The sequence below is a fragment of the Telopea speciosissima genome, chromosome 2, assembly GCF_018873765.1.
Source record: "Telopea speciosissima isolate NSW1024214 ecotype Mountain lineage chromosome 2, Tspe_v1, whole genome shotgun sequence".
NCBI classification, from domain to species: domain Eukaryota; kingdom Viridiplantae; phylum Streptophyta; class Magnoliopsida; order Proteales; family Proteaceae; genus Telopea; species Telopea speciosissima.
Genome location: NC_057917.1, coordinates 8,676,419 through 8,695,350, shown reverse-complemented (window position 1 = coordinate 8,695,350; position 18,932 = coordinate 8,676,419). Strand labels below are relative to the sequence as shown.

The following is an 18,932-nucleotide window of genomic DNA, read 5'->3' as shown; positions in this document are numbered from 1 at the left end:
TAGATATTACCTTTACTACTTTTAAAGAGAATTTCTGCTTAGCTATAGCACTAAACCTTGCGTCCTATGCACAAGCCAACCACTAAGTATTCTACACAAGCTTTTAAGTATTTTTCCTTCTGTTTTCATAAAAAAATATATATATATATATGCTTCAACCCAGTCTCAGTAACAAAACCCTCGCATCCGCTACATGCCTACATGTTCCTAGTCTCACCACTACCATGCAGATCATACCGTTGAGCACCACTACGCAGCTACCTCTAGTTGCAAGCCAAAACAAAAAAAAGTGAAAGGGAAAGTGATTTACAATCATGGCTATTTAACCCATCTAAAATTCTTACCATATTTGATAATTATATTTTTTTATATAATCTTTAATTTACTTTTAAATCAAAACCATTTAATTGCAAAATATAGTAAAATTTAATAACCAGATCTAGAATGTTTTAAATTGGCTACACAATCATTAAGTAGTGAATATTAAAGCTTCTACTTTGGTATTGAATTGATTTCACTTCCCTCTTTCTTTTCTTTGCAAACCAGACAAAGCCTGCAATACACTGGACCCAAAAAGATGAACCTGGCGTTTCATTACAACTGAAAACTTGTTCGAGAAGCTTTGAACCTCAAAGCTCTTCCATTCTGATCAGGTTTGTCTGGTTGGAAGGAAAACGAAAGGACATGATGTTAACATCAAGTTACAATAGAAACTTTTGTACTCATTATCAATAATCACTGTGTAACTAACTTCAAAACATTCCAAATCTAATTATTAAATTTTTTTACTTTGCAACAAAATTTGAGATGATAAAGATTACATCAAAAAAATATAATTACCTAATATGATAAGAGTTTTAAGTAGGTCACACGATCATGGTACCAGAAGTTTTCTTTCTTGAACCAATTTCACTTACCTTCCTTTTACTTGCACCCAGACACAGCTTCATCACTATAAATTCCTATCATTAGCTAAATGTCCTCATATTTTTTCTCTTCCTCCATGGTAGACAAACCAGGATTTTGGGCAAAAAAATTTCTAATAAAATGAAACATGAAATAAATAGAACTCTCTCTCTCTCTCTAGCTTGGGTCAATAAACCATGTTTTACACAAAAGACCAGTTGACAAAAGAGAAGGCAAGGCAATGTACAGTGTTCTCTTCTGCAAGGACTTTCCACGCAATGGCTTGTTCATAGGAAATGTGGCGCCCCATGGTTGAGATGCAGAGTCCACCAGGCAGATAAGCAAAACCCTGCAAAGAACATAAACCCAATGCACAGAGATGGGAACACATTACAAAAAATATATCAGCATTTGTCCCCGGAAATTTTAAAATGAAGAGACTGAGGGAGTTGCTATTGCAAATAGACATTTTAAATGGCCACAATATGCCGAGGGCAAAATCATTATAAGCCAATAGCAGCAGCGTACTCCAAGCACGGCTGAAGCATACCTGTTGCATTATCTTTGAAAAGTCTGAGCACACTGCCTTTCTACCGGACTCATCGAATATCTTATCCAGCGTAATGTCCTGTAGAGCCACCAATGTGGTTTCCAGCATGTCTAACCCTGCCTGGTTGGCAAAGGTGAAAACTGGTAGGGGCTGCACACCAATAAGACCACCTTGTCAATCTTTCATTTGTTGCATTCATACAGCTTAAAGGAGGTTAACAAATTTTGCCATGAAGTCGTAATCTTTCCAGTTCAATTCAACAAGGCTGACACAAACAGTTCCAATCAATACTTAGAGCTAACTTCAACTAAGAAAGAAGATCTAGACATCTGCTGATTGTGATCACTTGAACTTTGTTAAGTCTTCAAAATACCACCTCCACCTCTTAACAGTGTTCTGAAATTAAAATTCAAAAACAAAAAGAAGTTCCTTTTATTTGCAATTTGCATGTCCTTGCACCTATATGAGACCCAATTGCAGGAAATAATCTACTTCCAGAAATTAAGGGTCAAGCAACATCACACTTGTATAAGGATATTTCACTAACTAATGTTCACCAAAAGATTAGCATAAAAAGAAAAGGCACGTGACATAGCAACAGCAGAAATTCCTAAAGCACATTTGTATTAAGAATGAAGATATGTCACCACAAAGTATTGGTTCAAATAGCTGTAACATTAACCATTTCAGATCAGGTAACAGTGTCTCAAAGGAAGAAAAAAAAACACGAGGGGGAGGCTAGGAGAGGAAATCTTTGCCGCCATCATTTCTGCAACATGAAAGGATAATTTGGTCAATGTATAGACCAGGATTCCCTGGACAGGGCACAACAAATTTGGTTGCCTAACTCAATCATATGGCCCACCATACATATAGATACTCCCTCGTTTCTTCAAGGATTCAAATCCTTGAAAAGAAATTGACTTTAAACAAATTTCAAAGCATTATTCCGACATGTGAACTTATATTGGACCAAAACTTAACATATGATAGTGCAAGTAGTGGAGAGGGACAGTCACATGAGATGGACTTTGAGCTTAAACAAGGAGGGAAGAGGGTGGCCAGCCCCCAAGGGTGAGAGATACACTTATTGGTGTCATATCAAAATTGGCACCAAGCTAAATAGTACATATAGAGCTCATAATAATAGTTTATTATAGAGGCTTCTAGATATATAACTTTGTACAAGTTTTGTTTGATGAAGAGATTTTTTTCATAAATTCAAAATTCAAATCCTCAAAACAGTCAAATTTGTAATGTTAGTAAAAACCTGATCAGATACAAATCAGAAAGATGGCCAGTTTAAGTTCTATCCAGCTTAACGGCCAACTTTCACAGAACCAGGAACTAAAACAGGAGAACCCAAAGCAGGTAAGGAGGCCAGATGTGTGAGTTTTGACTGGCCAGTCCTGTCTGGTTTTTGAAAACTATGGTTAGCAATAATTCACATCAATGAACATAGATATGAATCATTTCAGTTCTTTGAACATTCAAGTCGGCAGGTCACAGTGACAGCCTGGTCAAGCACCTCGTTAACCATACACTACAGAAGTCAGAAGGAGACTGCAAGGCCCTTAAGGGCAACCAGTACATGAACCCTCACACCTTGGATGACAAAGTCAAATAGACAACCAGCTGGCGACGAGGGGTACTGATCAGCAAACCATCACACTAGACAATACAAAATATGGAGTTTATTGGAGGAAAACTGTAACGATACCTTTAATGAGCAGCATAATATGGCATCTGGATAATGCCAGAGTTGTTTCAACACAGTGTCACCAGTCTGGCAATCAGACCTTAGCAATTCTGTCCCAAGATGATAACTATAAGAAAACAGAAACAAGAAACAAAATCTTAGTAGTGAAAGAGGATAATACACGAGTTAGTCCAGGTGAATCATCGGATTCTATTTAGGTATTCCCAACTTTGATCAGTGGTGCCTTGGAGAGGAATGGAAAATGATGGAAACACCAATACACAAACAGAGATACTGGTTCCAAACATGTACATCTTAACTTCTGAACGTGAACTAAGGATTAAGAGATCTTGCCTATAGCTTTGGCAGATCCACTGAGAAAGTGTGAGAGCTTCCGGAGAGCCTGGTGATAACTTTGGCCCCACATGTGGGCCAAGTCCTGATGGAGCAATGGCCATTGCAACCCTTTGAACAGAGGAAATCACACTGCGGACATAGTGTCTAGCCATTGTTGCAACATTATCATGGAGATGGTTCTCAAAAGGGAATTGGAAAGCAATGGTCAACACCGACCGCGCATTACAAGTACTTGGAGATGCATCTCCAGATGCTCGATTTGTGGCTGGGCCTACTTCAAGACTGGATGCCAGGTCCAATGTCCGATGTGCAGTCAATGCATCTTCTGTCTCACACTGTATAGAAGTAACCATCAGTTTGGAGGCAAGAAGACTTAGACCCACATACTTTTACTGATATATCCTCAACTTGAAATGATAAAAGGACGAAAGCAGAAGGCATTCAAAACCCCAACTATGTAGTGTTAAGATACATTGACTCAATCTAGGATGTAATAACTGTTTGCAGAATATCAATAATGGAGCACACACACACACACACAATATACAAAATCTGAGAGTAGTAGAGTTCACTCCAAAATCATGCAGTATATAACTTATTCCAAAACAACTTTACCTACAGCAGGCAGGAGCTGTGGTGGCAGTTGCAGTGCATACAGAATGAAGAACAATAAAATATAGAAAGATTGCACACCTATAAAATAGTCTCGATAATACAAGAAGCTTTTTATAGTAAAAAGAACAACAGCAACAGCAACACCCCCATCCAATAGAAATGAGAGAGTAGATTCATCCAGGATCTGAACATAGCATCCAAGTTCTTATAATTTCTTCTTCTACAACAGTCGATGAATATACCGACAAAAGAACCCTCCCTTCATATTATCTGGCTTCACTAGATTACTAGTTTCTGGTGTGAAAGACAACGTAAAAGCCACAAAGGACTTGTTGGTCAACGGACCAATTAGCCAATTCAAAACTCTCTGGCCCTAAAAAAATAGGGAAATTCTTAAAGAATACTGATGAGCCTGTTTATTGATGAACTCATTTATTGCTCAAATAAGTTTAGTTAAACTCGTTCTAACTACTGAACCATATTCTGTTTTATAAACGAATAGCTAATTAAATAGCCACAATAAGATTAAGGATCAATAGCTACTAAACTTTCCCAAGAATATCAACTCATTCAGGGAATTTAGAGGTTTACGCATTGTCGTAAACCCACAGCTTATAAGTCGTCTGAGAATAAATTGGGTCCAAAAATATGAAACAGGAGAGAATTTTTACATAATATTGTGAGGAAAAAAGATATTCAATAGGAAAATATCAAAACTCAACTGTTTTTGAATCCAAGGGTATAATCCGGAATCCTGAGGGTAGCAGTGGAGCATCATCTGGAAACATTTCATCAATTGGAGCAAAAACAAGTTCAGAGCAGGCTCCCACTGCATTCTCATCCACTCCACTACAAATCTGCACCAGAGAACAAGTCAAGGTACAGTAAAATCAATATCAGGACAACTAAAATATGCAATAAGTAAACAGCAACCTAAGGTTCTAATAAATTCTTCATTTTTTTCCATTTAAAATTGCAAGAAAGATATAGCAGACCAAGAGATTTCCAAGAATTTCTTTATATTTCCTGCCACAAGCTTCTCCCAAGCTATCTATGCATCTACAAATTCCCAACCAACCATGTCAAAAAGCATATAAACAACCGAATGACATAAACTGTCTGATTCATGCTGAACTTCAGTCCATGCCACCAACGTCTTCATTCTGACAGGGTGTTTTCAGATATACAAAAAAAACACTTTCTTTCACTTTCTCATAAGGATTGGATAACTTAACTCCTAAACTAAGTAATGAGTACTAAACCAATAATAAGAGGAAAAGACAATAAGCAATTCATGGTGACAGACTGAAGAGACACCTCACCTGTAAGAGATGAATATCCCTGGACAGAACAGCCTCTTCTTGAGTGAGTGCATGGCCTTCAAGTCGAATTACTTCAAGCATCTGAAATATTCTCCAGCGATAACAATAAGCATCAGTAAAGAAAAAAGATAGGTTGGGATAAAGGCAAGTGTAAAAATAATCTATCAGATAAATGTGAATTCAAATTAGTGAAGCACCCACTCCTCATCACCTTGGATTTTTGGAACTTAATAACTGATCACAAAAAATATAAAAAGTAGGGAGCGGGGTAAAGGCATTTCAGGGAGAGAAACGCAGACTACCTCTACGGCTTCATTATGAGGAAGTGAAAAAACTAAGACGTTTGGGGTCAGCTTAAATTGCTATTGCATATTAAGCAAACAAAAATGGAGTACACAAAATCATAAATAAAACCAAGAGCATGAACAAACCTCTTCATGTTCTACGGTCTGACCAAGAGGCATGATGACTTGGCTCCCGGAGAACCTGGTGGGTCTCAATCCCTGGAAGGCATATGAACCGGCTTTCAAAGACACAGCAGAATAGGCATCAACGTTGAAATTAGCCCACTCAGAGCGGTGCTCCCTCAGAAACCGGATCAATAATGCAGGAGGAACATTCTGAAAAAGGAACGGGTATTTTATCAGTTTTTTAGCCAACAAAGAACACACTAAAGTTAAAACAATGTATGGAATTTATGGTACCTCATAACTAGGACCCAACCACTCAAGCTCCACATGATAACCATACAACAAGTGGTCATGTTGTTCACATCCCTATCTACTTAGTGTGGTCAATTTCAGCACCAAAATTTCACCATGTGACTATATAAAACTTTAAAAAATGGACAGTCAACAAGGCAAAGAGTGGTTTACTGACAGAGAAAATGCAGAGGAAAGTCAACACGTGGTAGACCATACAATTGAGGTGGGCCATGAAATTTGACATGTGGCCAACCTGAAATTTACCTTATCTCTACAATGATAGTATTGAAACATGTCCAACTGTCCACATGGATCAGAAAAATAGACCTGTAAAGGGTGTAGACAAAGTTCCTTGTCAAGCAGTCTAAGAGAACTTTTTTCACTCAATAGTATTATAATATTTCCCTCTGTGCAGGCAGATAAGGTTTACGGGTGACTGGCCAAGCGTATCAAGATACTTTTTGGAAAATAATGCACCACATGTGTCGATGTCTAACATGTCCACAAATTTTGACCACTAAAGAGAAATAGGACCACATGGATTCAACAAGATAGAGGGATGGAATGACAATATGGCCACCACACACCAGATCACATAAAAAACACCAACTAAGTTGGTAACAATTTACTATTAATTGGTTGCCTCCCATAAGGAGAATCCAGCCAGATCAGACCTGCTGATCTTTTATTATAAGAAATCAATTGATTTTGGATTACGGGTTTCAAACTTCACAGTTTTGGCTGTTATTCTAACAGTTTATAATCATTGCTCAGAATCTGAGTTCCATTGGATAAGGTTGATATTGAACCCATTGTTGACCTAATTCTGTTTTAGGGCTTTCTTGCAACCCTGTTAATCTGAACCTAGGTTCATTCTAGAACAAGGATTCTCACAAGTATAGAACAGAATGCCACATATAAAACATAAGAAAATGAAATGGATTTATCCATTCTTTTCAATATGAAATCCTTTTCCATTTCAATTATAGCAACAATTATGCGCATATGCAAAAATGGGAATGAATGAAGAAATACTAAATTGTCCCATAGCGAATTTGAAATTTCGGTTCTTCCTAATGCTCTACTGGTTTTGACAGGTATCATGCTTGAAAGACAAGGTAAATTTCAAGATCACCAATCAACAAATAGCCAATTCAAAAAATTAAGTGTAACTTGTTGGCTCAAGCCCCCGATATAGGGACCTTTTAGTGTTCCAAGTCTGTTGACCAAGTCTAATAAAAAGGTTTCCCACTTTGCACCAAGTCATAATACTTCCTCATTTGGCAATTCAGATTGTTCATGGAAGGGTGATAAAGATCTAATTCTTCCCTTCAACATAATGATTGAGATAGTAGGAAAATAAATCAATAGCAGATAACACATTGAAGGGAAATTCAATCAGAATGATTGATTGGATGCCTTCAGTAAATGATTCTGAACTCACTCGAAGTAGCATAGATGCCTTAACACAGAGGACGCCTCCAGGCAAGGGAAGAGCATTGGCAGGATTTGTAACGGTGGCCATGTTCTTGGTTGAATTAATAGCAACTACCACATCTTCAGCACCATCACAGTTCATCAATGACCAGCCATCATCATTAAATCCGTTGATGGCATCATTGAACCCTCTACAAGGCATTAAATAAAATAAAATACATGTAAAAATGTACATAATATAACGAAAGAAAGATATAAATAAATCACATAAAATTAAAAGCCAAAACCAGAGGTTGAATGGGCAAAAATAGAGATATAAATAGAGGAGATGAACAAGAAACTTAAACGAATCTAAAAGCTACCTGCTCAATCTCTGGCTAAAAGTACGAAGAACAGCTGGCTGCCTGCCCAATCCATACACTACCTCACCACTAGTCTCTTGAGCTATTTGCCTGATGTGGCGCAGTGCCTATGCAGAAATGCTTTATCAGTGTATCTCCTCCTTTGTGTAAGTTTGTGTGTATGTGACTGTGTGAGTGTGAAAACAAGTGCATGCATGTCCAGGAATTTTATATATAGTTCGCCACTTACTGCAATCGTCATTTTCTGAGCCACAATTTTGCACGACTCATATAGAGGTCGCAGCACCTCTGGCACACTCCATGCCTGAATAACAAACAGGAGACGGTAAGTTGTTTGCAAAGGAAGGTTAACTTCAAATATCCAACAAGATAACACAAACCTCAAGATCTAGGTGGTCAACAATGTGTATGATCGACCCTCCCCCATCACACGGTCGAATCAAATAACCACTGGGTAACATCTCAGCTCTCACAAATTGTGAAGCAGCTGATGCATTTGGGCCACCACCAGAACCAGACAATGACCTCTCACAAACCTTGAGATATCAACACAAACAAATACCAAAGAGCATATAAGATTCAGTCTGTTTACACCAATGTAAAACTTAAACTTTAGAACCAAAAAGAGAAACCACGCTTTCCCATTTTATGATATCAGTATCTTGCCCCCACACAATTAGCGAACAAAGCAACAATCAAAATTCAGACTTCTGAATATGGGGAAATGTAAGGCAACAATGGATGGAAACCATTCACTAAAATATATATACATACACGACACAATAGACATATAGTTACATACATGACACAATAGACTGGGATTGGAACTATCATTCAGCATGCCAACACAGGGCCCATTGGATGACTGTAAGCATCCTAAAGTAATCAAGCAGCTGCCAAAAAGAATGGGCTTAAAAAGCTCAACAGATGAAAAGACGAGCAAACATAAAATAAATCCCTGCGAAGACGATGACACTATTAAATTAAGAGGAGAGGTTTTGATGGCCCATCCACTATGAACCTATGGATGACAGATCTAGTTGTTCAATGGCCAAGCCAGATGGGGCTGAAATTTTGCAGACACAGCCCCCCAAGGTCCCCTGCTCACATGCCAGGGTTCAGCCCAAAAGGAGTTAGCCATGTAGGCATTGAGAAATCCAAGACTACCGAGAGGGTGCAAACCAATACTTGTACAAAGGAGCCGGTGTAAGCAAATACATTGAGGAATAAATGATTGAATTTAAGCCTGAAATTTGACACATGGCCTATCAAACCATTGCCTGAAAATCCATCCAATGGTAAGAATTGCCACACCACCCTTCCATATGGCACAGCTAAGTACAATCATAGATTCCACAGTGGACAGCAAAGTCCAGAAAACATTTACCTTAAAGTAATTATTGCAAGGCTTTGCAGTGCCTTATGTCAGCATATATCATTATGCCAGTTTGCAATTTGAGATCTCCCATTTAGGGCATGTCTGGGAAAGTCAAGCAATCTCAAAGTGAAGGGCATGTTTGGGAAAGATCCTTAGGCTTCTGCTCCTATGCTTCTATTATCCAACTTTTAAGTGACCACAGGGTTAAGAGGGTGTGCCCGATAAGAACATTTCTTTCAGAATCTTTACCACCAGAAGTGGGAGGGGGAGAGATGCTTCTCAAGCTTTTGGCAGCAAAGATTCTAAACGAAATATTCTTATTGGCTTGCCCTTTGTAACCCTCATAATCACTAAAAGCTGACTTCTAAAGCCGAGACATAAGCCCATGAAGCTTACAAAACATGCACAAATTCCACCCCTACCCTTGAAAAGTATTTCTAGCTATTAAATTATACCATTTGGGTTTGTTAATTCCATAATTACCATGTTCACACTGGGATCAAAATTTTGCTTCACAATTCATCATTTGTAGGATGACTAGTGATCCAGGTACCTAAATTTGAGTTAACGTTTATTAAGTCAATACATAACATTGATTCCTATAGTTTGGGAACTCAATTTTCTGAAGTCACAAGGTTATATTTATGGATTTTAGACAAAGCGGAATGAATTTTCATTTTTCCAGTATCCCATTTTTTATAAAGAATAAAGGCAGTTCGAAGTGTTATAACAAGTCAACTGTAGATTTTATTCACTTGCTTCATCCCATTGTGCAGATTCACTGTGAACCAAGAATCAGTATACATGACTCAATGCGAATTTTGGTAGACATGGTGAATCTAGAAATTTTGGGTTTTCTCAAATCATCTGAAGTGAAAGTTTCCATCGTTAACATAAGAGGGGGTTTGTGTTAGAAGAAAGCATACTGTAGGTGCATAAGCATTGGACTTTGGGAATAAAATTTCAATACAACACAAGAATGCTATTGTGAGTAAATAAAAGTTCCATCCTCGCATCTAAAGGCAATCAGGAGAGAAATAGGTTGCAAATATAATAGATACTGAAAATGGAAAAATAAATACCACAAGACTGCCATCTTCTAGACTCGTAGTATATCTCAGAGTCCAGAAATCTCGTGCAGGGGCCAATGTAGTTGGAGCATACATCTGGAAACAGCAAGTAAGAAATCAATTTGAAAAGAAAAAACAATGAAGAGTACAAAGTTATGCCATGGAAAGTCAGAAAAAAAAAAAAAGAGAGGGGGAGGGGGTGGGGAAGGAATTAAAAGAGAATTAAAATTACTCTTTCCTACCTGCATGTACAATAATTCAATTGTTCCCCCATTTCCAGCTGGAAACATGGTAAAGACTTCAAGGCTCCGACAATCTCGAAACCAAGATGGACGGTCTTTAAGGATTTCTGCAATCTACGAAAGAAAGAAAAGTGACAATTAGTTGTCAAAACCTGACTAATGCCAGACTGGAAGGTCAATAATCCCCAATGCCTTCATGAAACCCACACAGTAATTCAGTAAACCCTCTGAAGATGCCCATATCAATTCCATTTTACATAAGGGAATTTCAGTTTGAGTGTGCTAAACTTACCTTTGTAGGTTCTAAACTCACTAGACCGCAGGCTCGTGCTGCCACTCCACTGCAACTGTGGGAAATGGCAACAATCCCAACCGAATCCGGACCAGGCTGATCACAAAGTTAAACAAGTAGTTTTGGAGTTTCAGTTTCACATAGGGCAGGACGGATATACATAATTCTGCTTTAACTTCTGAAAATAAACAAAATAGCCATCCAAACAAACAAAAAGACCTTCATCCCAGGCATCTGGACCCAATCAACAGCAGTTCCTGTAGCCTTTGAAAGGAACTCTGCCAATGTCTCCTCTGCAATTGAGAGGAGTCTGCAAAAAAGAACATATTCAGCATTCATCAGAAGCAGTGTTACTATGTTAGAAAACAAAACGGAACGCATAAACCACTTAAAAGTAACTGGCTATTCAGGATTACCCAGCAGGATTATTTGCATCCCTAAGCGGATGCTGAGGTGTGGTAACTACAGACTCGCAGCTTCCATCCGTAGTTGCTGCAGATGCCTACACAAAATTATCTCAATTAATTAATAATTACAAAACCCATCAATGACATAATAAGAAGAAAAAGGTAACACATCCGAAGGAATCAAAAGCTCCATTTTCTATAAATTTCAGCAATCTTTTCCCCTCAGTATCATAGAAATATATTACAAGAGAGAGCATGGATATAAGTCCAAGTTCTCAATCATTTCACCTGTGGTAGTTAGAGTCAATAGTGGGAAAAACTAAAAATTGTATATAATAAATAATCTTTTCCAAACACCTTTAGGTGCTCCTCCCAGATTTCAATTAGTTCAAGCAGAACGATGCAAGAAATCCTGGTTAGCATTAAACTATTGATCCCTAACCCTTTCATAGATGCCAAAAAAAAAAGTACACCGCACTGAGTGGGGTTGGAAATGCGGGAGGGAAAAGGGCGAAGCTTTAAGGCGTAAGGAAAAGGAAAAGCCATAGTAACAAATGTAAAGTTTAAGACTGGTAAAACTGTAAAAGCTTGTACTCAAGACAACTTACGTTTTGCAATTGCTGCCGCATATAACCATTTTCGTATACCAGCTGCGACACCTGCTTTTGAAGGCGATCGTTCTCCTCCATCAACAACTTGTTCATGGCAGTTAACTTCCGGTTCACAGTTTGAAGTCGAGAAGCCTCTTTTCTCTGCTTCTCTCGACACCTACAAGAAATTTATTATATTTATATTTATATTTATATGACAATAAAAGAGTAAAAAAACAAATGCTTAAATCCCCATTTTTCTCTCTTTGTTACCATCAGGCCCCCTACTAAAGAGAAAAACAAATCGAATCCCAAGGCATAAAACCATCCTCGTTCTTCGCAAAAGCTAAAGAGGAATTCGAAGCCGGTCCGATTCCAGAAACCCAAAAGCGATATTCGAATAACGAGCTTCTTGGAAGTAACAAAGAGTTGTTCTTTTTTTCATCCATGGCAATTTTTCCTCGCCGGGTTAAATTTCTAAGGATGAAGAAAATAACAGTTTCTCCTGATGAAAAATTGTTCCAGGTTTCGAACTTTCGATTACTTCCCTTAAAAAGCAAAGATTTCACAAGCAATGGCTAGAAATCGCTTTGAATCAAGACTCGTCCGAGTTCACCTTCGACACGGTTGAGTCGTAGAGACCTATTTAAAGCCATTGCATGGACCCGGCGATGCGGATCGGACATACCAAAAACAGAGATTACACTAAAATGACAAGAAATACGAATTAATAGAAACATAGAAGGCGAGTTCTTGCCTGCGATTCTGAAACCAGACTTTGATCTGCTTGGGTTCGATGTTAGACAAGATGGGGCACTCGCGGATCAGCTGCTGCCGTCGCATCGAACTCGGCTTGGGACATTCCGCGTAAACTCGTTCGAGGGCTTCAACCTGCTCGGTGGTGTAACGGACATATTTTCCGTTATCGAGATGCCTATTGATGCTACCACTGCTGCTCTCCCTATGCGGCACTATAGCCATCGCCATTTTTTGTTCTTAAGCCACGCGAATTCGAATCCGATATGCAAAAGAAAGAGACAGAAGTAGAAGCTCTGACTTCTGAGCGCCCTCTTTAGCTAACTGCTTTACTTTAAGATTCTCTCGTAAACTCCGTCTCTGAGAAAAACGGGCAAAAACCGCCCGTAGACCTTTTACGAGGGCTTACACTACCACCGTAATTACGAAATTAAAACCAAAAAGCTCGAACTAGCATCTGTGAAATAAAACTGCTTTTCTTGTCTGCAACCTTTCTTTCTCTGTTGGCGAAGATTCCTGCCACATCGCGTTTTCTGGAACTTACTGATCCTGGAATTTTGAAACAAAACCATCGCATTCCTCCTTTAATAGTTAAAGAAAACCGAAGCGGTTCACTTTAATCATTTATAGTGTTCAAAACGAGAAGAGTGTGTGCTCTAAAGTACTGCGACTTCAACTTCACGATCTCAGAACTAAAGCCTTTAACAGAATATTACTCCTTGATTTCAACCAATACCTTCAAAGAACAAAAAAAATTACTCGCCAAGTTCTTTAAGATCAAACAAAGGAGAGGATACTCGCCTAGTTCTTCCAGGAAACAAGATTGCAGCCTATAAATCTCAGCAAAATAACGAGAGAGTTACTCGTAGAAGATCCTCAACACGCAAAAACCCTCTATCTGCCTCGATCTCAGCCAACAATAGCCACGGTACGAGCTCGTAACCACAGAACAATCTATCCACACAAGAAAGCTCTACTTTATCAGTTTCTCCTCCAAAAGCTTCTACTCAAATATCAGAGTTTTCTCCTCTGTTCGAAGTTCGAATCACAATCTTCACATTTCAAGCTCGGAAACAAGTACAGCAATATCTCCAGAGCAATAGTTGAAACCGTGTCAAATTTTAAGGACTTGAGAAGAACAACAAAAAAAAAAGTTGTTCGTTCTTCGTGGAGAGAGCCTTTTCTCCCCAACATCAGAGAGCTACAGAAAGTCCGGAAATGGGGGAGGTTCAAGGGGAGAAACTGAAACCCTAACCATCTCTGCTGCAGAGAAACAGTGATGAGAAAGATGATTCAAACGGACATGAAAGATTGGGACTTAGGAGTAAGGTAGTTTAACTTGCTGTGTATCATTTTTTCATTTCAGAGAGAAAAGAGGAGAGGAGACTAGGAGAGTGTGGAGTGGATGAGCAGATTAGAACAGTTGAGAGAGAGAGAGAGAGGTCTTTCACAAATCACAATCGAACACTAATGAAGAAAATTAAAAACAATTTAAGTCTCCTTGCCCGCACTTCGAAAATCCTGTACCTTCTTTAAAGCAATCAAAATTACGTATTTGTCCTTTATTTTTCGCGACATGCGTCACTCAAGTGCGTCCTCTGAAGTTTAGCATTTTTTACAAATATGTCCCTCACTTCTGATAATTTACATCAGACAGTTTAGTTTTAGCTTTTTTTTTAATTATCAGGGGGTGGGGGACGGGGAAGGAGGAGGTTGTGTAGACAACTATCCTGGACTAAACAATGCTTGTAACAAGGGGATTATGGTCATTTCAAAGGTGCCCACTTGGATCCCACTTGTGAAATGATCAAAACCATCCTTATTTTTGGTGTTTTTACTAGACTGGACTCTCCAGCTCCCACCACCACAGCTGAAGGAGAACCAAATTGCTATTTAGAACTTGTAATCTTCTATAGTATCCTTTGTTTTTTTTTTTTCTTCTGTAAATTAGTTTTTATTTTTATTTTATTTTTATGAAAACAGAAAAGGAAATAGCTACATAGAATGTGTACAAGCATGTTTTGCCAGATTTTTTGCTATAGTCATACAAAATCCATTAGTGATAAGCGTAAACTGTACATCATGTGTTAAGTTTGCTATATAAAGATAACTATCAAACAAGAACCATGACCATAGACATTGAGTGATATTTGGGTTATCACACCAAATTTCTTTTATCCTCAACCCAATGGAGGCAGCCCAGGTTAATCCAATACGAAGCGCACAAATATAATGCTTATGTTCCATCGTTAGCAGTATTGCCCCTGCATCAAAAAACCTAAACATTCCCTGAATCAAGATGAGAAAGGCCCAACCAGCCCTAGTTAGTCCGGAGGAACAGAAACCTGCACAAATTAAAATAGGATAGTCATAATAAGGTGTTTGAAAAGATAATGGACTTAATTCGAATTGTGAATCAGCAGGAGCTGGCATAGAATCCAACACAGAGAACGACGCCGAAACCAGATTCAAGTCTTCAATCCATCTTTGAACAACCTTCAAAACCCCAGAGGGGTCAGACTAAACAGAACCGACCACAACCTTGTTTCTAACAGACCAAATAAAGTAGCAAGTAATTATGAAAACACTGAAAAACCAGGACAACATACTTTTATCAGATCGAAGCTGATAGTAAACGAAATTACAAAACCTACTAAAACTAGCAAAACCTAGACAGTCGGGCCTTAAGCCCAGTGGTCCTGCAACCCATATTCGTTTGACCCAATCACAAGAAAGGAATAAGTGCCATAGGGATTCAACACCATTCCCACAGAGAGCACATGTGAAGTCAATCTGGATCCATTTCGATAGAATATCCTTGGTTGGAAGTCCTGTATTGATCAAACGCCAGAAAAAAAATTTAAATTTGGGATGGATTCTAAGATTCCAGAAAATTTTCCACTAACTAATAGGAACGTAAGATTTAAAATCAGTGGGAGATAAGAAATCAGCAGCAGCCTTAGTAGTAAACTGACCCATTTTCGTAGTAGTACAACACCACTGATCTGATCCTCAGAGTGGGAACATTTAATATTTTGAATGTGACCTATCACATTAGTGTAAATTAGTTTTTGTTTTTTTATAAATATATTTTTTGAGTTCACATGTGATAAGATAGGATTTTACATTCACCAAAGAAGAAATGTGTTATATTAAGATGAAAAAAAAGATTACAATTTATTTGACACATTAAAAAAATATCGATAAAAAATCTCAAATATTTTTTTTTTGGTAAGAAGAAATCTTATTTAATAAAAAGGCAAGGGGAACATGAGGCATCCTGATTACACAGATCAAGGATCCAAGGAGAGGAATTGGGCCACACTGTCTTACTTGCCAAAGAAAGGGCCTTCCTAGCTAGAGAATGAGCAACAGAGTTTATATCTCTAGGAATATAAGAAAATTGACAAATTGAGAAGCGAGCAACTAAGGTGTGGATATCGTCCATGATACTAGCGATAACCAAGGGGGTGGGAGTAGCTGGTTCATCACAAAGAGTCATGAGAGTTAAGCTATCAAATGCCACAACAATATGGGATAATGCCAAGTCGCATGCTGCAAGCAAACCACAACGAACCGCTAGAGATTCTCCCACTAAAGCATCTGAGAAAGGAAGAGGTTCCGAAAAGGCATGGGAAAGAAAACCCAAATGATCTCGAAACACAACTCCAACACCACCAGACGAGGAAGAGAGAGGAAGCGCTGCATCACAATTGAGTTTGATGAAGCCAAGCACTGGAGGAAACCAACTTGGGCGAGGTGTTTGCTGAGTCGAAGATGGGGGGTCCGATAAGTGCACTGATTTGAACACCTGAAACAGAAGCTGAGCTTTGGTGAACACTTCAATTGGAGACCCTGATTGTTGATTGAAGATAAGGTCATTTCTTGCCAGCTAGAGGTTCCAACAAACAAAGGAAAATAGGCTTAACACCTCCTCGCCTTTCTTCTTAGATGGGAAGCAGAATTGATCCCAAATAAATATGATAATGCCCCAATTGTTGCATAAGTGCATGGTTTGAGGAATCAATGTCGGATTTATCGCTTCATATCCGTATCAGGATGTATCAATCTTGATACAGACAAGGGTAAAAATTTAATTAAATCTAATTTTTTGAAGAACACGGGTAATATTGACTGATCCAGGCCTATATAGACCGATCCGGTTTGGTATCAAATAAGTATTGATAGAGACCAATACCGATATACCGATATTGATTACTAAAACCCTACATATGAGTCATTGTAACAAACATAGGTACTTTCAATGCATGGTACGAGGAATCAAAAATGGACGAGGGAATCGACTAGTCTCAATTCTAATTCTTGGGCGATTTTGAAGCGTTGGTGGAAGCTTGGTATTGAATTGGACTAGGCTGCTTAAGGAGAGATTCTTCAACATTGTCAGATAGGGAGGGGAGAGGAAGTGCCGGAAAAGGCATTAAGGAAGATGAACTTTCTTCTATTTTTTTATTTGGGAAGTAGTTTAGTCACAAACTCTGGCCTAAAGCCAACATTCCCATGTGTCTATCTCTCTTTTGCTCAAAATAAAGAGGTATAGGTGTCTTTACATATGAGAAAGAGAGAGAGAGACTCATGGGAGTACTATTGTAGGCCACAGTTCCCCTTAAAGTTTTTTTTCTCTTTTTATTTTTATATATATTTTCTAGGACCTTTATCCCCTGAGGTTCGTTGATCGGTACGATTGTGCGGTTGCTCTCATAGGGGGCTGAAATGATCATTCCACCCCTTGACTGAACACACTGTCTGGGTGGGATCCACCCCCTTTTATTAGAGGCACTAGGGAATCGTACCGGGCAGGGGAACCATAGATGATAAAAATTCATATTTTCTATTGACAAAACAACCAATTCATATTCCAATCCAAAAGTGGATTTGAAACAGAAATCGATTGCCTCAAACAGTTGCAACTGGAGTCGACCGAAATTAGCTGATCGAGAGGGAATGGGAAAATTATCTCCTCCAGATGGTGGATCCCACCTGGGCAGAGTGTTCGGGTAGAAGAACTGGGGAACTGGGCCGGACAAAGAACTAAGGAGCTAAAGATCCAGAGGGAATGAGGGATCCAAAACACAGAGCAACTTAGGTCATGGTAGAATTTTTTTTTTGGTAAAGAGGTTATGGTAGAATTCATGATTGTAAGAAACTAAAAGGGCAATTCTTCCGGTGAAAGTGTGAAACTGGACGGAGCAGTGGGGTAGAGCGGTTACACAACTTAAGGGCAGACAGCGAAAAAGCGGAATTGCCTGAAAGTGGAGCTGCAATTTTGGAATTTACCCGGCGCGAACAGTCGGCGCACAGTGGCCACGGTCGGCGGTTGTAACTTATATTTGATACTTTAGGCGTATTTGATAACGTATTTAATAAGAAAACATAAATTTTTTTCTTTTATTTGATTTAAAATTAGGTTATACTTATTATTATTAATTTTTTTTTATGGTACTTATTATTATTATTAGTTTTTTATTATAATATAAGCAGGGCGTCATTTTCATGTGGTTTTCCGCATGCGGGAAAAGTAAGCGCACGTGTTACCCCCACCTTTGAGCTGGGCAGACCACACACACGCCGGACAATCCAACCCAAATATTTAATGTTGGACCTTAAGATAATATAAGAGAATTAATTTATGAAATTCTAACAAGACAATCAATTATTTGGAGGGTTAAATCAAAATAAAATCTTGTTACAAAAAAAAAATCAAAATAAATTATGAACGAAAGTTTTCTATAACTGACTGAAATTGATGAATCTGTGTTTTTTTTCTTTTCTCTCTAGTTTACTCCTAAAAGTGGTTGTTCGGATCCCGAATCCTTATCCCCTCCAATTTACTATCCTCTCCAATTCCTCATACGAGAGTAAAATTGATCACTCTACCCCTTACCCAAAAACACTGTTTAAGATGGAATCCACTCCCTCTATTAGAGAAATTGAAGGAATTAGAAGTGCTCACAAATTAGAGGTGATAACTATTCTCGGATCCCTTACCCTAAAATATAAGCATAAACTGAGAGACAAGACCTTTTATATGGAAGCCAAAGGATACACAAGGTTTTAAAAAACAGTTTTATAAAACAAAAATGGTTTAAAAAAGGGATTTTTTTTTTAATTCCGTTTCCATCGATTTTGATTCAATGTTAGAATTAAACAAAGTCAACAAATCAATCGATAAAAAAATATTGGTCTATTAATAGTTCCTCACCCCCTATCACTTGGTCATGGTCCAC

At 38.4% G+C, this 18,932-nt stretch overlaps 1 protein-coding gene across 1 annotated transcript; it reads right to left on the bottom strand.

Moving 5' to 3' along the window:
* Window positions 1–1,025: 1,025 nt before the first annotated feature.
* Window positions 1,026–13,063, bottom strand: LOC122649575 (homeobox-leucine zipper protein REVOLUTA-like). The gene is made up of 18 exons (XM_043842777.1): window positions 12,689–13,063; window positions 11,950–12,109; window positions 11,351–11,436; window positions 11,154–11,244; window positions 10,935–11,030; window positions 10,643–10,756; window positions 10,413–10,496; window positions 8,333–8,488; window positions 8,182–8,256; window positions 7,953–8,059; window positions 7,598–7,781; window positions 5,881–6,069; window positions 5,450–5,530; window positions 4,850–4,984; window positions 3,510–3,847; window positions 3,177–3,282; window positions 1,457–1,606; window positions 1,026–1,255 (listed from the first exon to the last, which is right to left on the bottom strand). Exons 1-18 carry the CDS (start codon window positions 12,916–12,918, stop codon window positions 1,109–1,111), a joined length of 2,529 nt encoding a protein of 842 aa, XP_043698712.1. The 5' UTR covers window positions 12,919–13,063; the 3' UTR covers window positions 1,026–1,108.
* Between the last annotated feature and the right edge of the window lie 5,869 nt (window positions 13,064–18,932).